A 19,547-nucleotide genomic window follows, 5' to 3' on the forward strand; every position below is an offset into this window, starting at 1 on the left:
CACAATTTAAAGTTTGTGCAAAATTTTATTTCAATTTTAGTATAAGTGATTTTTTTAAAAAAAGAAGTAGAGAGAAATGTCAAAATGAGCTGAAACTCTCTGTAAATGTGGACTAGACAAAATTCTCTTCCATCCCTCATTGAAGTGAAACAAGCCCACACACGCATGAACAGATCCTAAACCAGAAGCACAGTCAGAATAAGATGGTGGTCCAATGAATGTCGTCAGATTTGCTGCAAAGCAAACTATTGTGGCTTTTAAGAAACAACCCAAGATATGTATACAAGCAAGTAGATTTTGTACTATGCTTTGAGATTGCAGACCCAAAGTTTCTTGAGGGTGAGGGTGAGGGTGGGAGTGGTTGGAGAACTTTATAACTCAACAATCTGTTAAGCCTTGCACTTCCCTCAATGTTTTGTGTGTGAGGGGAGCTGACCTCCTCCCTGAAAGCCAAGAGTACTATTCCACGTGGCGCCATGCCCCACACTAGCCCCTTTGTTCTTCCTGCCCCACTGTGCTGCTTGTTGGTGGAGCACAAGTTTGGAACACAAGATGGTGTGTCCAGAGCAAATGTAAATATTGGATTTTCCACTGTGGTTACACAGGCAGCCTGCAGTGAATTTACCTCTCTCACTGTGAAGTTCGCACAGAGGCTTCTTTCATCTCCGGGTGCTTCATGGAGCATGGTGGTTGCTGCCAGGTTCCAGGCTTCCCAAAATCAGGCTGTGGTAGGAACCAGGAACATTCCCAGCAGAGCCCTTTGTGCATTGGGGAAGATGTTTAGAAGACATTGACTTGCCCAACAGAAAGACTAGTTTACTTTTTCTTCTTCCTGGTTTGAAGGGCTGATGAAGACTCCAGGTGAGTGGACTGCAATGCAGGCCTCTTCATCAGCCTGGATTTATACATAGGGATCTAAAGCCACGGCTAACGGGACGATGACAGTATAATAATCCAGATCCTGAGAGTGCAACAACAACAGCATGGCCAGCTCAAGACTGAGATGAAGAACCCAAGTCCTGCAACCTGGCAGCAGCATGTGTGGTGTGACAGAGGTGTCTTACCAACACTGTTGTCGCTGCTGCTCACCTGTGTTTTCCATGGCTTTTTTCTTGGTGGTTGTGAGAAATAAGAACATGCTTTTTCCAAAAGACTATAAGGTTGCAAATGGCTAGGTAAACACAGACTTGCTCATAGGGTGTACCTTTAGAAAAGCTTGTGGTTAGGATGCTCATAGATAAGGGCCGTTTGCAACTGAAATGCTGTTTATTGTATGCTTCGCTGATATGCAACTCATTTACACCCACTAGTGGTTGGGATGTGGCTTTATCACTTGATAAGAAACATGGACCAAAGGTAATCAAGGGTGGTAGCTGCCAAAATTAGAGTACAGTGGTTACAGACGCTTCAGGTTACAGACTCTGCTAACCCAGAAATAGTACCTCGGGTTAAGAACTTTGCTTCAGGATAGGAACAGAAATTGTGCTCCGGCGGCATGGCAGCAGCGGGAGACCCCATTAGCTAAAGTGGTACCTCAGGTTAAGAACAGACCTTCAGAACGAATTAAGTACTTAACCCGAGGTACCACTGTAATGGTGTAAGAAATGAAAATATTGCTTTTCATATAAAAGCCACAAGGCCGTGGCTATAATGTTGCTTTGCTCAAGACCATAGTTACTGGACAGCATCAGGCATAATGTTGCATTCTACAAGGAAGCTAGGCAATCTCAGAGAGGCAGGCATCTTGCTGACACCTGCTAGTGGTCAGAATGTGGGTGTGATAAGTAGACAAGTGTCAACAAATATAGAGAGCAATCCACACTTATCTCCAGGTATTTTTGCCTTGCTTAGCATGTAGTTGCAAAGGAAATAGACCAAATAAGGGAAATAATGAATAATGTTAATAGGGTAATTAGGTGATCACGATAGGCTGTAAACTTTGTAGTCCCCACCCAAGGGAGATATAAGCTTATGTCTGACAATTTTGGGGTGTGACTACTTTTGGACACCCGCTTTTGCAATCAATAAATTCTTTGCTGCTTCACCAATTTTGTTCAGATTTTATTTTGAAGGTCTCAGACCCATTTCTAACAGTGGTGTGGAGTTTTCCTACAACACCTGGACAGGGGAGGGGAAGGATGGTATGCTGGTGAGGTTTGCGCCATGCAGGTGCGCCAACGGGAGTGCCTGATTGGTTGTTCCACTGGTGCAGCTGCATGGCCCAGACCTTGCCACAACCCTTCTCTGTCCCTGTCCAGCCAAGCAGCAGCAACACCAGTGTTAGGAGGGTGGCTCCACAGCTCTGATACACTAAGCCTGCCTTTACTTCTCCAATCCCCACAGGCTGAGCACTTGGCTTACCCAGGACACATGTGTGCATCCATGTGTCAAACCACACCATTAAAACTTCAACTCTGTAGTCCCAGGGCAACTGGCAGTTGGGGCTAGGGGTGTTTTCCATCCCATATTTGTCCCATGCTGCACTGTTTCTGTTCTAGAGCGGTTCATCTTCTGCCAAAATCTCTGTTATTCATCTTGCTGCCCGCTGCGATGAGATTACATAACTTGTGTAATTTACATAATTACATAATTTCCATCCTGGGCTCCTTTGAGAGGGTGGGACATTATATCAATGAATGAACGAATGTGTAAATTGTGTTCTAATTTCCACTCCATACGTATTAATGCTAAGGAAATGCAATGCAAATGGGGAGTGGACATAATCAATTATGTACCATTTTGGACTGAAAGCAACAACAACAAACTGATCATATTCACTGGATCGATTTCCGATCCAGATGTGGGATGCATAAGCGAACATTGGCAAATTCATTTCCACCAGAATTCTCTGCACATCCTACTTGAGCCCAAGTGTTCTTTTTTTTTGGTAGAGTGGGGGAAGAAAGCTTCTTTTAGTTGCTCCTTCTTTGGCTGATGGATGGGACCAAGTTGGTCTCTTCCTTACCTTGATGTTCTTCCTAGGAGGCAAAGGGAGCAGCTCCCAACCAGCCCTTGGTTCCCTGGCTGATGGCTGTGGCCAGAGCATATTTCTCTTCAGTTCTGCTGTCCCAGGGCAATCGGCCGTTGGAGCAGAGTGCTTTTGTTGTCATGGAGTGGGGAAGCAAGCTCCATTTCTGGTCAATGGTTGGGCCCCATCTGGACTTCCCCATGCCTTGGTGTTCTTCCTTGGAGGCAGGGGCTACACAGCCTTTGTAATAAATAAATATATGCGTATTCCTTACGGAAGGAGACATTTATCACTATTATACTGTTAATTCACACCATTTACTCCTCTATTGCATTTTCCCTGAGATCCATTATATGTAATAAATGAATCTACTTAACTAACACTCTGGAATTACAAACTGCTTGGGGTATATTAAAAGAAATTGCTGGCACCCTAAACAGATAACCTGCAGGGGTACGTTTATAGAAAACAAACTATATTGTTTATGGTAGAAAGCACCCTCTGGGTGATTCTGTGCCCAGGACAGAGCCAAACCAAGGCATTTTGTCCAGGCAGAGCAGCAAATGGTGGCTCCCCAGCCTCTAGTCAAGTACCAAGGCTGACTGGCCCAGTTATTTTTTCACCTGATGCAGAAAATCCCACAAACACCTCTTCCTGAGATTCAAACAATGACAATAATAAACAGGTAAATAACTATTTGCAGCCCTTTCATGTTACTTGGCTTTCCCAAGTGACGACCTCCTTTTGCCTAACAACAGGGCCAGCCCAAACCCAGTGGGAAAATTAAGTCTGGCCCTTGTAATGTGAACAAGCTTTTCTGTCCAATATGCAGGCTTTACATTTGCGTTACAAACCTGTCTGAAGCAGGAGCTGCTTGAAGCCATGTGCAAGAATGTGCTCGCTCTCATTCACAAGCTAAGCAGCGCTGGGCCTGGAAGAGAAGCCATGAAGTATAACTATGCACATATCCTGTGGGAAATCCTTCCATCTACAAAGCTCCTCTGTTGCCCCCCACCTCCCTCCCTAACACTACTTAGGATATTTGTATGTGTGTGGTGAGGGAAACTCGGCACTCTTAGCAGAGCTGTGTGGAAACTTCTGTCTCTCTTCAGCTTTCCCCCCCCCCCAACCTGAGCTGCATCACATTCAGCACACATGACTTCTCTGCCAGCCATTCCCTGGGCCGTGAGTGCATTCTTTGTTCCACGGTGCCTTAAACGCATACGGGAAGGATGTACGTCATGGGCCCACCTTGGACCTGACCTGATGTGCAATGTGTGTTCAAAGTAGCTGCTTAGAATGGTGGAAATAGGAGAGACCACTGGAGTTTTGTAGTTGTTTTGAGACCTTTTCTGGGAGCTGGTTGTTTGGCCATTACACCAGCCCCCAAACAGGCAACTCAGGGACATAAAATTATTATTATTAGAAACATACTGAGCCAATCCATTGGTTCATCTAGCACAGTACTGGCTCTACTGGGGATAGCTAGTGTGACGGCGACCTCCAGATATTGTTATATATTTATTAACATTGATCTATTGATTGCATACGCACCAAGTCCTGGAATTCCAAAAGCCATCCCAGCTTCTGATTTGATCCAGAATGTCCCTATTTCCCCTGCCAGGGCTATTCAGTCAAAGTCTTCTGCTCATAGGTTCAAGGCATAGGGGAGAGTACAGAGCTTCCAGTGACAACTTTCTGAAAAATAAGTTTGGGTCTTTTCTTTCCAGGTTTGACTACCAGGAGCTTTTGCACAATTCCACCTTCTGCATCATTCCCCGAGGGAGACGCTTGGGGTCCTTCCGGTTTCTAGAAGCACTACAGGTACAACAAAAAGTGTTTTTTGTATTTTCAGACATAAACCGGTTTAGTAGTTGTTACTGTTTATCAAGGTACAGAGAGCTGAAGGAGGAAGGTGGAAGAAAGGAACTTTCTTCCCTACTTCCTCTTTCAGCTCTTCGCTTTTAAATATATTGGTGGGTGATAATTTTAGTTTTTGTTTCATTCATTGCTGTTTTTATCTGAAAATGGTACTGAAGCAATCAAAATTCGTAGTGTAGGTGTACCTGCCCCACATTCAAGTGCACTGCAGGTATCAGCTGTTTTACGAGTCATTCCCATTTCCCCATTTCCTTACACTATGAGATGTAATTCTTTAAATGGAAAGTGCAGTGCTTTCTCTCAGCACTATTCCTAAACTACAGTTCCTAGGATTTATTGTGGAGGCCATGACAGTTTTGTAGAGTAGATACTGCATGCCTTCAGCAAGCTCAGTTCCTTTCAATCAATGGTGTAATGGAGGGTGAGGAGGACACAGGAAAGACTTTTCAAGTGCAGAAGTAGTGCCATCATCTGCTGAAGCACCAGGATAACTGGTGGACTCACCTGGCTCTGACCAGTGAATGAAGTGATAATAAGGCTTATTTGAAACAGATTGGCACAAAGGAAGTTAGAGAAAGAGGAAAATAACCAAGCAAGACCTAGCTACTTATTTCCTTTCCTTTGATGGGGTTACGTCTTCACACCAGCAGTTTAATGGTAACATTTCTTTGTGACATTCTTTGCATTTCTAATTTAAAATTGCTGCATTTCAACTGACTGATGATTTGCCATTAAAGCTTAATGTGTCTGCATATCTGTATTATATACTGAAAAATAATGGCTCAACAGAGATGTGTACTTTTTGGGATTCTCTTTGAGGGTATATGATAGTGATGGAGACATTTCTCCACTCTCTGCCACCTCCTACCAATTTTCTTGAAAACCAAAACGGGAAGGTCAGTTGTGTGGCTGTAGTGGCCAGGACAGAGGCCAAGCAAAAATGGTTAGGGGGGGGGGTCAAAGGCCCTGAAACTCTGCAATTCAGGTGAACCTATGATCTGAGTATTTTGGTATATAGGTTATTTCCTGAGTATTATTTTTTATCATCATCATCATCATCATCATCCAGCTATTAATTTAGGGGAAGCCTGATCAAAAGAAGCAAAACCCCTCCACACTTCTGGGGTACAAATAAATAATAATAATAATAATAATAATAATAATAATAATAATAATAATAATAATTATACAGTGCTTTTTCCTGGTGGTACACATACCCCTAAACATTTTGTGAATCTAAGTTTGGCCTCATTGAGGGGCAGTATTTCAATATGAGTAGGAAAATGAGAGTACCCCTAAACTTTTTTTTTATAGAAAAAAGCACTGTTGGTATATATGTCTCTTACTTGAGAATTGGATGTCCTAGTACATCGCTCCCCCCAAAACAAGCAATAACATTTTATTTAGCTTAATCTGCAATTAAGCATAAATTCCCCAAGCCTCTCGAAGCCCGTTTTCTTTATACTAGGTTGCTGCAGAGGTTCAGGTTGTGTGTGTGTGTGATTCCCACCTACAAACAGGCTCATCTTTTGGCAGCTCAGCCAGAAAGTGCGTAGGAACAGCAACAGAGCACTCGTATGACACACAGAGGTTGCCATTAAATCGCTCTTCTTAGCACAGCAGGGATTTCAAAGGCTGCAACCCTATGCACACTTACCTGGAAGTAATCCCCACTGCGCACAGTGTGGCTTGCTTTTGAGGAAGCATGCATGGATTTCTGCTGTTCATCCTAAAGCTACCTCTGCCTGCTTCCCCCACCCCACCCCTTGCACAGCTCTCCTTCTTCTGTCTCTTTGATCTCTGTTCCTCGTCTCTCATTGATCCAGGCCGCCTGCATCCCGGTGCTGCTCAGCAACGGCTGGGAGCTGCCATTTTCGGAGGTGATCGACTGGAGCAAATCAGCCATCGTAGGGGATGAGAGGCTCCTGCTGCAGGTAACAATGCCTGCACTGTGTTAACAACCCGAGCCCGGCTGGCAGCCTGGTACAAGAAGGCACAGCACAAGCGGTCCTCTGTGCAGGGCTGTGCTTTTCACACAGAGCACTGTAGACTTACTGTATAGCAGCAGGCGAGATTGTGAGATCATCACGGCTCTGGCCTGAACTGTTTCTTGGTAGATCATGCATCTGAAGAGTCCATGGGGGAAATGGGCACGCTCCGTTAATCTGAGGGTGCATTGACAGGAGCCGTGCCTGAAATAATGAAAGACATCTAAGCAGTTATTTACGGAGGGTGATATCCAGTGCTTTTTTTCTTTAAAAATGTTTAGGGGTGCTCTCATTTTCCTACTCATATTGAAATATGGCCCCTCAGTGAGGCCAAACTTAGATTCACAAAATGCGTACCCCTGCATACCCCCAGATAAAAAAGCACTGGTGATATGCAACTAAGGCCCCGTCTGCGTTTAAAGCACTGGTTTTATTTATTTTTTTATAAGAATTTATTAACATTTTTCTTATTACAACACAAACCCATACCCACACCTACATTTATACACATACAAATCCTATACACACCCAAAACAAATACAAACACTGCCAAGTTTCCTCTTCTTCTTCATTAAACTTCTCTTCAGAGAAAAAAAAAAAATTCTTGTTCCCCTGCCTTTTCACCTTTGGTTTTATCCCCTTAATCTATTTATTTTAACCACTTTTTTTTTTAAAACAAAATTTAAACATGATTTTATATATAACATATAGTAGTCATTTTACTCCACCTTATCTATAATTCATCTTATATTAGTTTTCTTACTAATACCCCATTATTATCATACAACATCGTAAATCCTCATGAATAATTCTTATCTTATTCCTTACTTATTCTTCTATCCTATAGTCTGCTGCTAGTAACATGGAACCTCTGACATCTCCTTTACTTATTTAAAAACGAACAGTCTAAATACGCCACCGGTCTTCACTCCTGTTTCGGATTACCGTATCCAACCGTTTTATATTCAACTTAAATGCATCACCCCACTCCCCGTCTATCCATTGTCTTTCTCCTGATGGTGCCAGAGTCTAATTTCCAGTTGCCTTCTTTCCCCGAATAGCCACAGAACCAGGCACAGCTCCAAACGCTCCTTGCAACGAACTTCAGGGTGTCCAGCTCCCCTTTTCCCAGCTGCTCTGTTACTCCAAACCGTGCCATTTCTTCTTGAGAATTTCTTAATTCTTTGTCCCATGCCCTCGAGCTCACACCTCGGGGGCTGGATATAACAAAACTTGTCGCCGTCTTGGGGCTGCCACCCCCAAAAACGAAATCTTTTCTCCAGAGTAGCCCTGTCATTTCTCTCCATCTTCCTGTCAACCCTCTCAGCTCATTGCAGAGGTTTTCTTCCAAAGTGTCAAAATACTCAAAAGCCTCCTCTGTGGGAAATTCATCTCTTTTCAAGCCCCCACACAAGGCTTTCACCTTCCGACAAAGAATCTCCAGCCTCAACTCAAGTAGCCTTTGTTCATCCGTCAGAGTGGAGTTCAAAACAAGTTTACAGACAAAGCCCAGCATAGTAGAAGGGGGGGTAGGGGTGGGTGTCATGTTACAGTTCCTATCTCCATGTCCTTCCTTTTGTGAAGGTTGTTTTCCACCTCGGTTGGAACTTTTCGTCGCCATTTTTTGAAACCAGGATGCAAAGATCGAAACTTTAAAAACGGAGATATCTTTCGCTCCTTTACTCCCCAAAGGGAGATTGTAACAGTGTCATTCTTCAAAATTTAGATACTTTATAATCCATTCATTAGCAACAGTCACTCAAACTGGTTAGCTTCTTCTAACCAAAGGGAGAGAGGCAGGCTGCCTTTCTTCTTCCCCCCGGATCGCTCAAAACGCATATTGTTTAGTCTCATCTGGTACTTACGACCACCGGGTTCTTCGGAGCTATACATCGCAGGTAGAACTCGACGCTCATCTCGGGATTTGTCGCCGCAATGTCACCCCGGTTGGGGCATATCCCCTATAGCCCGGCTCCGTGGTCCCTTCACCCCCACTCCCCCTTTACAGGGGGTGCGGGGGAAGGGTTCGGAGCCACAACGGGCTCAGCCGGGGAGCCCAGGGTGCGGGACGCTCTTCCCGCACCCCAACCGGAGCCCCGCTATGCGGTTGCGGGGCTCCTAACCCCCGGGGTGGACCGGGCGCTTCGCAGCCGAAGCAGCCCCGACCACCCACTATGGCGCCGCCACCGGAAGTCGGAGGATTAAAGCACTGGTTTTAACAGCCATGCTTTCCCTGCAAAGATTCCTGGGAGCTGTAGTTTTGTTAAGGATGCCAAGTGTTGTTCAGAAGCCCCTATTCCCCTCACAGAGCTACATTTTGCAGGAAGGTATGACAATCCTCATCACCCTTAACGAACTGCAGTTCCCAGAATGCTTTGGGGGAAGCCATGGGTGTTAAAGTTGTATGATACTGTCCTAAATATAAGGTGCAGAAGTTGCCTAACAGTTTTTATTATGGCATGAGCTTTTGTGGACTGGAGTCCACTTTATCAGATGTATGGAGTGCAAGCCTAAATTGGAAGGTCTCATGTGTATGTGTGTGTGTGTATGCGCCCACACATGTACCCCTGCGCAATAGTTACCAGTGAGGTCAGAATAATGAAATGCAAAAACTACAGGCTGTGACCATCACATTAAAACTTAAATGTACGTAAAATCAGGACAGTGACTTAAGCATTGCTAATGGTAATACAAAAATCATGGCACTGGTGGAGCAATTAACATCTATATTGGGATAAAAACCTGTTACCTTGATTCAGGTCATAGGTGATAATGTTGCATTTCTTAAAATAGTGGTTTCATGCCAGAATCTCCCTTTGAAGCGCATAGTAACTTATTTCATTGCACTGACCACAAAATGTGATTTCCAAAGGTTTTATGGACTCCTCCCACCCCCCAAGTTCAGAATATTCAGACTTCCCAAGTATGAAAAATGTAACCTGCACGAATGCATCTTTCAGGCAATGCCTGCCGCGCAGCTTGTTTGGCTGACTCAACATCTTTACCCTTCACTTCTGAGGGCCCCCTGCTGCTCCTGGCTTTAAAGCCAATATGTCTGGGTATATATTTGTGATTGGTCATAAATCACTCTGCTTCCCCCCCCCCCACCTCCTCACAGATTCCATCTACAGTCCGATGTCTCCACAGCGACAAGATCCTGGCCTTCCAGCAGCAGACTCAGTTCCTGTGGGAAGCATATTTCTCCTCTGTGGAGAAGATTGTGCAAACCACCCTTGAGGTAAGCCACAAGAGCCTGGGCAGCTGATTCCTTCGATGGGCCAGCTCCTTGTTCAATGTTAATTGTTGCTGAACGGTTTGGACCGAAGAGAGTTGATGGATCCAGGAATACTGCAGGAGGCTGACTTCGTCATTGATGGGGAATCTTATTTTGGCTGGCCGGCCAGATCCTTATCTCCGTACCCCTGGAGGGCACAATGAGACAGGTGGGTGGGGTCTGACATACTAACCAAGAACTGCCTTGTTGGAACAAACCAAAATGCCCATGGAGTTCAGAACCTGGCTTTCAGCAGAACTACAGCAGATGTTTGCAAGCAGGGCATATAATGTTGGCAACCACTCCCTAGCTACAGCCTCCAGCCATTTTATCATCCATGCCAAGTCCTCATTGATTGGACAGATTTGCAGAGGAAAAGCCTGTCATTTGGTTTGTACTTACAGCAATTTTTTAAAATAATAATAATAATCCGTTTAGGCAAGTGAGCATCACCTTTCAGTGAAACTGAAAGGAATAAGAGGAAATGTCTCCAGAGGCCATGGCTATTGCTGGTCATAGAACAGTTGTAGACAATTCTGCATTGTTTAGTGGCTGAAAAATTACGGGAAATTATGCCTTGAGCAGGAAGCCTGTTGATGCATGGGAACTTCCAGAGCTGCACTCCTTGCCCTGCTGTTCCCAGCATTAAAGGAAACTGAAAACATTTTCACTGCACACTTTTATTTGAAATTGTAAGAAGAGCTGTGCTGCATTAGACCAAAAGATCTGCCTGGTCCAGCATTGTTTCCTCAAAGCAGCTCAACAAATGTTTCTGGGAAGCCATCCAGGAAAACCTGAAGACAACAACCTCCCTTTGTTTGCCCCCCCCCCCAGCTAGCAGTGTTCAGAGATAGACTGCCTCTAGATGGGAAAGTTCTGTAGGAATCATGACTAATAGTTGCTGGTAGACTGATCTTCCTTCATGCATTTGTGAAATATATTAAAACCACCTAAGCAAGTAGTTATCATTGTGTCTTGGGGGCACTGAACCCTGTAAGTACATCGAGTGAAATAGTGCTTCCTTTTCTCTGTTTTGAAACATTTTTTTTAAACCACCTTAAGTTTCTTTCCAACCTTTCTTGCATAATGGAACCCAACATTGCAGGCACTGATCAGATCTAGACCTGCTTAGTTTCAGCAAAGTGGTGGTCCCATGTGCCTTCAGATTATATACACTGGCACCTACAGCCCACCCACTTCAGTACTTTACCCTGAGTTACAATATTATGAGAGGAGGGATCTTCATCAACTCTTTCCTTGTCATTCATAACTGGATAGTGCTGTGTCGTGCCCGCCATTTGTCTGTTGTTGATGAATGACTGTTGTTGTGCTCGAGGAAAGACTAGAGATTGATTGGGGGTGTCTGGGGCGATACTGGGCCAAAAGTATGCTCAGATCCTACATGTACTGATTAAGACAAGTCAAACAAGCCTTGAAAAACTGAAAACAGTGAAAACAAAGCAACACACTTTGTACCAAGGCCTCAGGGCCTCTGCAGGTGAAGCCTGGAAATCTGTTTGGAACACCTGATCTGCTGATTCAGTCCTGAGCTCTTGGCAGTACCTTGTCTCCAATGTGAGAAAGATAAGTAAGATTATAAGAGGTCAGCTGCAAGTAAATTAATATTAGAATTTCAGGAAATCAGCAGAATTGCAGACTTTAACATGGTGTTCAGATCCATAGCTTTTCAAAGCAAACACACAGACCACATTTGCCTTAAGGCCCAGTGAGCAATTTGGGTGCATCCAGTGCTGTAACGGGTGTCAGCCTGATCAGTGCCTGTAATTGTGTACAGTAATTGTCTACTGGGTGCCCCATGAAAGCCTCTCGAAAAGGGGAAGAGCTGGTTCCTTTCAGTCCAGGCAGGAATAGAAAGCATTAGGACAACTTCATTGTTTGTTTCCATGCCTGGTTAGCAGCAGGATAAGCAAAGTGGTGAGAGCTTAGATTAACCCCTGCAGTTTACGGCTGCTTGTCTAAACCTGAACACCTGAGCCTTCAAAGCTTCCCTGAGGTAACTCAGCAAAAGGGCAGAGGCTCAGGTCCTTACCCATGGGGAGCACTTCCCTTTGCAAACTGTCCCAAGAGATGCTGAGCCTGGCTACAGGTGACAATCAACAATCCAGCGTTCTGCTCAACAGGAATTCTGAAATCCCCCTTGCCCCCCCCCCAAAAAGGCAGGGAAATTTGGGTTGGAGAGAGAAATAGCACATACAGATAAAGTGTTGCTGGCAGCCTTTTTTCACCCCTTGCTAATGGAAGCTGCGTGTCAGGTGAGGTGGAGCCACTACGCTAGCTTCCCCACAGGTGGGCGGCAAGAAGGTTGGTGAGGTGCAAACGCAGGAACACCGAATTAGCTCCATCTGAACATTTTCATTGCGCAGATCTCCCTGCTGCGTCTCCCCCGCCGACTCTCCTTCCCAATAAGCTGCAGGGACCCTCCTGCTGGGAAGCGGGCTGAGCGGCTCCACTTCTGCTTCTTTATCTCTCTCTTCTAAACAGCTGATCTGCGTTGACTCCTTCCCCTCTCAACTCCTGGGGAATATTAACCAATATTTTAAAAAGAGATAAGAGAATGATAGCCAGCAGCCACTGTTTCCCTGTGTGTTTGCTTATTATGTTCCTCTCCATTGTTCTCTGCCTGCATCCAAAGGGGCCTCTGGAATTATTATTATTATTATTATTATTATTATTATTATTAAATATTTATTCATACCCCATCTTTTTCCCTGATGGGACTCAAGACGGCTTACATATAAAAAAAATAAGAACCACTAAGAACACAGGAGAAACTGTCATTGTAAAACGATATACATATTTAGACCATGCCAATAATTGCAATAAAAACAGCCCTTCCATTGAAAGCAGCCAGTTCCCCAAAGCCTGTTGAAACAAAAAAGTCTTCACTTGCCAGCAGAAGGACAAGGAGGGAGCCAGTCTAGTTTCTCTAGGGAAGGAGTTCCAAAGACCAGGAGCATCCAACACTTCAAGACTGTTTCATGTGCTGCTTTTTGTGCATGCATGTAAAATACAGCGAGGCTCTTGTCCCATTGCAGGAAGGGACAATAGCAGGGGCAGGGAACCTTTCTGGCCCAATGGGACAGTTCCTTTTCAGCTGTACTTCCCAGGCCAAATGTGACAGGTGTCATTCATCTGTCAGTTATCAGGCACCATGTGGGAAGGAGTCAGCTTCGCCATTGAAGCAGCCCCCAGCAGTGAAGCAGTCTTCTGCAGGATTAAATACTCTGCTCATCGGTCGATGAGTGGATGGTTCAGTCCTGCTATCTGCATCACCTGTGTGTGTCCCCTGCAGGGAGTGGGCTGGTAGAGCAACACTTTGCAGCTATGAACTCTGTTCATCAGGTAGGCGTGGTTTCAGGGGGAAATAGCCTTTTGAGTCAAATTGAACACCCTTGCAGGCCAAGACTAGCCAGCTGGTCAGAGGTCAAAAGTCCCCCCCCAAAGTTCCCCCCCCATCTGCCATAAGAAAACTATGGAAGCTCACAGAGCTGTCTTTCTCAAAGGGCTTAGTGGTGCATTGCACCAGGGCGCCAGCCTCTCAGGGGCGCCCCAGTGAGTGGGGGAGCTGCGTGGCTTTGCCGGCGTCCTCCCCTTTCCCTGCACGCCGGCCACCTGCGCCCCATCAACCATATGGCTGCCGGGTGTGCAGCTTCCTTCCCAAGCCTCCGCGGGAGGAGAGCGATCCCTGCAGAGGCTTAGGTTGGAAGCTACACCCCGCCAACTATATGGCTGGCGGGCACGCAGCTTCCCTCCCAAGCCTTTGCGGGGATTGCTCTCCCACAGCAGCATGGGGGAGAGTTGTCCCCCCCCATGGCTGGCAGTGCGCAGCTTCGCCCCCCCCCACTATCCATGGCAATTTGGGGGCGCTGGGCGGATATTTGCACCCCGGCACCGCATCTGCTAAAGACAGCCCTGGAAGCTCACCCCACAGGTGAATTTTGAACTGGGGTTTCTTGGCTTGCAGTTCAGACTCTGGGTGTTTTATGTGCCCCTAGTCCAGCCTTCCTTACCTTGAAGTGAGGAGGGCGGTTTGCAGGTGATCTTACAGGCCGGGTGCTGCTCTCTCATCACCTGTCAGGTGCTGACAGCTTCAGGAGTGTAATGCTGCTTGCGTGATGACAGCTTTCTTTCTCTTTTGTTAGATCATAAAGGATCGGATATTTCATCAGGAATCCCGCCCAAAGTTCTTCTGGAACGCCCTTCCAGGAGGGCTGCTGGCACTGCCAGAATACTCCACCCACCTCAATGACTTCCCTTTCTACTATCTGCAACATGGTATGGAACTCTCCCCACCCCCCACTGTCACTTAACACATCACATTATGCCTTCTCTTTGCTTTTTATTCCATTAGAGATGGATAAATCTGTCAGTTTCAGTTTCCCTTCTGTTCTCTCCCCCCACCAACCTCAAGTTCATTTCCACATCAGTCTATCATCCTCATGAAAATTTTCACCATCTTACCACACATCACATATTTTTGCAAGCAATTTCCCCCAGGAAATTGTATTGTTATTTCTCCCAATATATGCACTTTTATGTGTATTTTCTCTTAATATGCACATTTTTGTACACGTGGCTTGGTTGGAGAACTGAATCACAAGTGCAATTTTGAATTATTTTGTAAAATTTGCATAATATTTTGGAAAGCATGAACGGAACTGAAATTCTCACCCTTCCCTAATTATTACAATAACAGTTACAGGTAGGTAGCCGTGTTGGTCTGCCATAGTTAATATATATATATATTTCCAGTAGCACCTTAGAGACCAACTAAGTTTGTTCTTGGTATGAGCTTTCGTGTGCATGCACACTTCTTCAGATACACTGAAACAGAAGTCACCAGACCCTTATATATAGTGAGAGCGTGGGGAGGGGTATTACTCAGAAGGGTAGTGGGAATGGGTGATTGACTGATAGGTGTGGAAAACCTGTTGACAGGCCCGTCTTAGAGGGATCTGCCGCCCTGGCGCAGCGATCCCTCGGCGCCCCCAACCTGCCGCCTCTCCGCCCGCCTCCCTCCCGCGCTGGCCGCCCCTCGGGAGGGGGGGGGTGGGTGAGCGGGGGATGAGAGGCGTGGCGTTGGAGCGGGCGCCCGCGCTCCGGAGGGAGGGCGGGCTGCAAGCCGGCGGGGGGGGGGCTGCAAGCCGGTCGCCCTCGCCTCCCAGAGCCCCAGCTGGAGTGCTGGAAGGTCGCGCAAAGCCCCGTGCCGCTTCAGCACTCCAGCTGGGGCTCCGGGAGGCGAGGGCGGGCGGCTTACAGCCCGCCCGCCCGCCGGCGCGCGAGTGCCTGCCTGCCCATGGGGGCGGGGCGGGTTGGGGAGGGGGAGCCCGGTATGCCGGCGGGCTCACGGGGGCGCCCCTGGGGTGCCCTGCGCCCTGGCGCGCCGCGCCACCGGCCTCTATGGATGAGACGGCTCTGCCTGTTGACGACTGTTAACGACTGCAATTACTGTCTTATTTATGCACAGTCCTTACTGTGATGCCTGAGCGGGTGACTCCCCCTACATCTTTTTGCTATATCCTTTGTAAACTTTGGAGCTTACCCTTGCATGCTGATACTGTCCTCTTGTTTTTTCCAGTGGTCCCATTTTAGCTATAGTTCTGCCGGCATCTGGCAGCTGTGTTTGCTATTAGAAGGAGCGATGGTTATTACTGCACCATCAGGGCATGTCCTTGCACAGAGGCCTATATTACCAAGGAGCCTGAAAGCAATGGAAGGGATTAAACGAAGTTACAGAGGGTAGAGCAGGCAGGGCTGCCCACCTGTCAGTCACACCTGATGCCATAGTGATGGCAGGTGATGCTTCCCTTTGAAGGCCCGATTGACAAGGCTTCAAAGTGAACTGCAGAGCTTTCAAACAGCCCTTTGTCAACATCCTCACACAGGGATGTTTACAAAGGGCTTTCAGACCCCCACCCCCACCCACATTTCTCCTTCAAACAGAGGAGGTTTGAAGGAGAAGAGGGGGGGTGTTGGAGGTGCATTCACACCCACCTTCCACACTTCTCCTTTAAACCTTAGCAAAGGTTTGAAGGAGAAACTCAAGGAGCGTTTGAAAGCCTTGAGCAAGGTGTACTCCTCCTGCTCATCAGCTGATGGGTGGGAGCGCACATTCAGATGCCTCCCCTCCATGCTTGTCCTTCAACCCTCTGCTGAGATGTACACTAGAAATAGAGAAGGGGGCAAAAAGATAATAGCAACACCAACTGTCTGGTACGTAATGGAAGGGTAGGTGCCGCTACAATAGAGCAGCAGCATAGCGTGGGTTGCCGGTGCCCGGGGCATGGCAAGTGTTGCCCCCCCCCCGTGGACTGGGCAGCTAGGGTAGAGGCCTGCACCAAGAGGGCCCATGAAGAGCCCACGTAGAGGGTGAATGGAGCTTGCCTCAAACAGGCTCCTGGCCCTCTGCCTCCATCCACCTGCCCACTAGACCAACCTGCCTGCCTCCATGCCTCAGCTGCAAAGGCTCTGTACCTGTTGTAGGGGTGCCTGATTATCTCCCCTCAAAAATGTGCACCCTGATAGGCCTTCCTGCAGAGTGCAGTGATAGGTACTGAGGTGATCTTTTAGGTTTCCTTGTCCCAAGTCATACAGGGCTTTATACACCTTGAGCAGCCAGTGTTGATTCTTTTAGCAGCAGCATCACATGATGGGCGATTTCCCACCCCAACGATCCCCCAAGCCACTCCATTTTGCCCCCTTCTCCCTCTTTGCCCTTTCCTCTGTTGTTTTGTGTTGCATTACAGATGGCAAGTTCCTTGGGACAGGCAGGGCCGCATGGAAAAGGTGGGGCACGAAGAACGGTTTTGGTATTTCATACTAATCGTGTTTCTCCCTGTAACAGGATCCAGCCCCTCCAACAAATTTACAGCATTCATCCGGGCAGTCTCGCCTATTGTCTCCCTTTCTCAGCCCATCCTCAAGCTCATCCAAGCTGTCTCTGGGTCCCAGTACTGCGCCCAGGTAAGCAGGAGGTGTGGCTTGTCCTACCTACAGTATAGTACAGTGGCTTTCTGGGAGAACTGCACACCCTGACTTCTACCACCTCGTCCCCACCTTTATGCTTTCCGCCATTCAGTGGGGTAAGGTTAACTTTAGATTCTGGTCTTAATGCTGTTATCAGAGGAGCAGAGGGGAGAGGAACTGTTTTGATCAGTGTGGTGTAGTGGTTAAGAGCAGTAGACTTGTAATCTGGAGGACTGGGTTCATGTCCCTGCTACTCCACATGCAGCTGCTGGGTGACCTTGGACTAGTCACACTTCTTTGAAGTCTCTCAGCCCCACTCACCTCACAGAGTGTTTGTTGTGGGGGAGGAAGGGAAAGGAGATTGTGAGCCGCTTTGAGACTCCTTAGGGTAGTGATAAAACGGGATATCAAATCCAAACTCTTCTTCTTCTTCTTCTTCTGAAGAAGAAGAAGAAGAAGAAGAACCTTTGGCCCTCCAGATATCGCTGAACTGCAACTCCCCTCATCCCTGGCCATTGGCCATGTCTGCTGGGGCTGATGGGAGTTGTAGTTCAGCGACATCTGGAGGCCCAAAGGTTTCCCTGCACCTGCTTTACATGCTCATATGTATTACATCACTTGCATCAAATGGTGGCATGCCAATTCTGCTGCATTTGGGTGGTCCTTGTGCTCATTCTGTTGAACAGGGCTGTGGGCTTCTGCCCTAAAGTCCTGCCTTGATGGTGCCAGTGTAACAATTCCTGTACTACTATTGCTGCTGCCCTTTTAAAAAAAATCTCCAGTAATCTTTGATGAAGTGAGACATTCTTCCGCCCCTCCATAGATATGCACCTATATGCACCAAAGCAAAATGTCAGAGATGGTAGATTTCTTCCCCTGGAATGGTTGGCAGCTTGGAGGAAGCACCTGGGTGGGCATACAGCCACCGCCGCTGCCAGCAGGTGCTCACCTCTCCTTCTACCTGCAGGGCAAGTCCTGTCAGCAATTATGTCTTGCTGAAGAACTCTGCCAACAAGCCTCACCCATCTCAGGCCACCCCAGGTGCTCAGAAATGCAGAGCAACAAATTGGCCTGGGCATGGCAGCCCAGGATGCCCTTGCACCCTAGATCCAGGCCATATTTACTCTGAAGTAGGGGTAGGGGAGAGAGTTGATTCAGCTGGCATATGAAGTATGAACTAAATTCGCACTTTCCGAAGCAGTGTGTGAACCGAAACGCCGGCTTTCTTTCCAAATGTGCGCTTCTGCGAATTCTGAGAGGCAGCTCTCCAGCCAAGTAATGTGTACAGTTTCGATAAAAAAATGCATATGTTAGTGAAAGTGACATTAAAAAATGCATCGTATTGGGGAAATGGCTTGGAAAATATGTGTCTGTTAGGCAGAATAATATATGAAAGTGAATTTTCATAAGGATCTTTATTATATATATATGGTATTATTTATACAGAAACAGAGAATTATAGAGTTGGAAGGGACCATGAGGCTCATCTAGTCCAACCCCTTGCAATGGAGGATTATTTTGCCCAGTGTGGGCCTCGAACCCACAACCCGGAAATTTAGAGTCTCATGCTCTACCAGCTGAGAACTGAATTTGGGGGAGGGAACTAAGAGAAACTGAATTTATAGATTAATCATGGGGCCCATTTTACTTCAGCTGAACTTCTTCAAAGTACATATGTTCAGGCACCCAGTCTCAGGTGGTATGTGGTAGACAGAAGACTGGGTTTTCTCTGGCAAGAGGCTGGGCTGGCCCAATATATTTTGCTGCCTGAGGCCGAGTAGCAAATGGTGCGTCCTTTCTCTCAAATCAAAGTGAATCGCACTCAAGGCAGGTCAAGTCATGGTGCCCCATGAAGCAGATGGCTTTCCTACTCCCTGCTTCTAAAAGAATGTGATAACAATAAATAGCTACCAATTTGCCCTTTAATGACATCAGTAGCCTGATAGAAATGTATTAATTATGGAACTAAACTGCTGGTGAAACGGGAAGATTTGAAGCTGGCCACCCGTTGGGAGGACATACCCACACGTCTGAATGACTTTGTATAACCTTCTCCAACATTGGGAAGATAGACCCATACGTCTTATAGACTTTTGCATAACCATCCTTAACATTATATTGCACTTTGTATATTGCACTTTGAATCAGCGCTTTGATGTTTTAAAGCATATATAGGCTTTGCCTCTGAGGAAATATCTATGTATACTTTTTGTATGGTGATATTGTCAGTTTAGTTCCATAATTAATACATTTCTATCCAGAGATATACACGGTTTTGTATTTTATCTGAGGCATAGATACCATGACTGTCTGTTATTGTTTTTTCATTTTACCTGATGGCAGGGCTGGCCTCTGAGAGAGGCCCAGCTCCCTTGTTTGGTCATGCCACAAAAGATTTGTGGCTTTGGGCTGCCTCCCAATGATAGAGCCGGAATGCCAACCCATAAGA

General features: G+C 46.6%; 1 protein-coding gene across 2 annotated transcripts in view; it reads left to right on the forward strand.

The window, feature by feature from the left end:
- EXTL1 (exostosin like glycosyltransferase 1) overlaps nucleotides 1-19,547 on the forward strand; it is a 66,820-nt gene that overhangs the window by 38,089 nt on the left and 9,184 nt on the right. The window contains exons 1-6 of one of the 2 annotated variants that reach the window (XM_033157818.1): nucleotides 3,622-3,653; nucleotides 4,699-4,792; nucleotides 6,676-6,783; nucleotides 9,956-10,075; nucleotides 14,275-14,407; nucleotides 16,977-17,095. In XM_033157818.1, the coding sequence (XP_033013709.1) occupies nucleotides 3,637-3,653; nucleotides 4,699-4,792; nucleotides 6,676-6,783; nucleotides 9,956-10,075; nucleotides 14,275-14,407; nucleotides 16,977-17,095 (591 nt within the window). In that variant the 5' untranslated portion in view covers nucleotides 3,622-3,636. Of the gene's footprint in view, nucleotides 1-3,621; nucleotides 3,654-4,698; nucleotides 4,793-6,675; nucleotides 6,784-9,955; nucleotides 10,076-14,274; nucleotides 14,408-16,976; nucleotides 17,096-19,547 lie in introns of those variants that run through there. The other variant, XM_033157817.1, reaches the window with a different exon arrangement.

This window comes from Lacerta agilis, chromosome 8 (genome assembly GCF_009819535.1).
Source record: "Lacerta agilis isolate rLacAgi1 chromosome 8, rLacAgi1.pri, whole genome shotgun sequence".
Lineage (NCBI taxonomy): Eukaryota > Metazoa > Chordata > Lepidosauria > Squamata > Lacertidae > Lacerta > Lacerta agilis.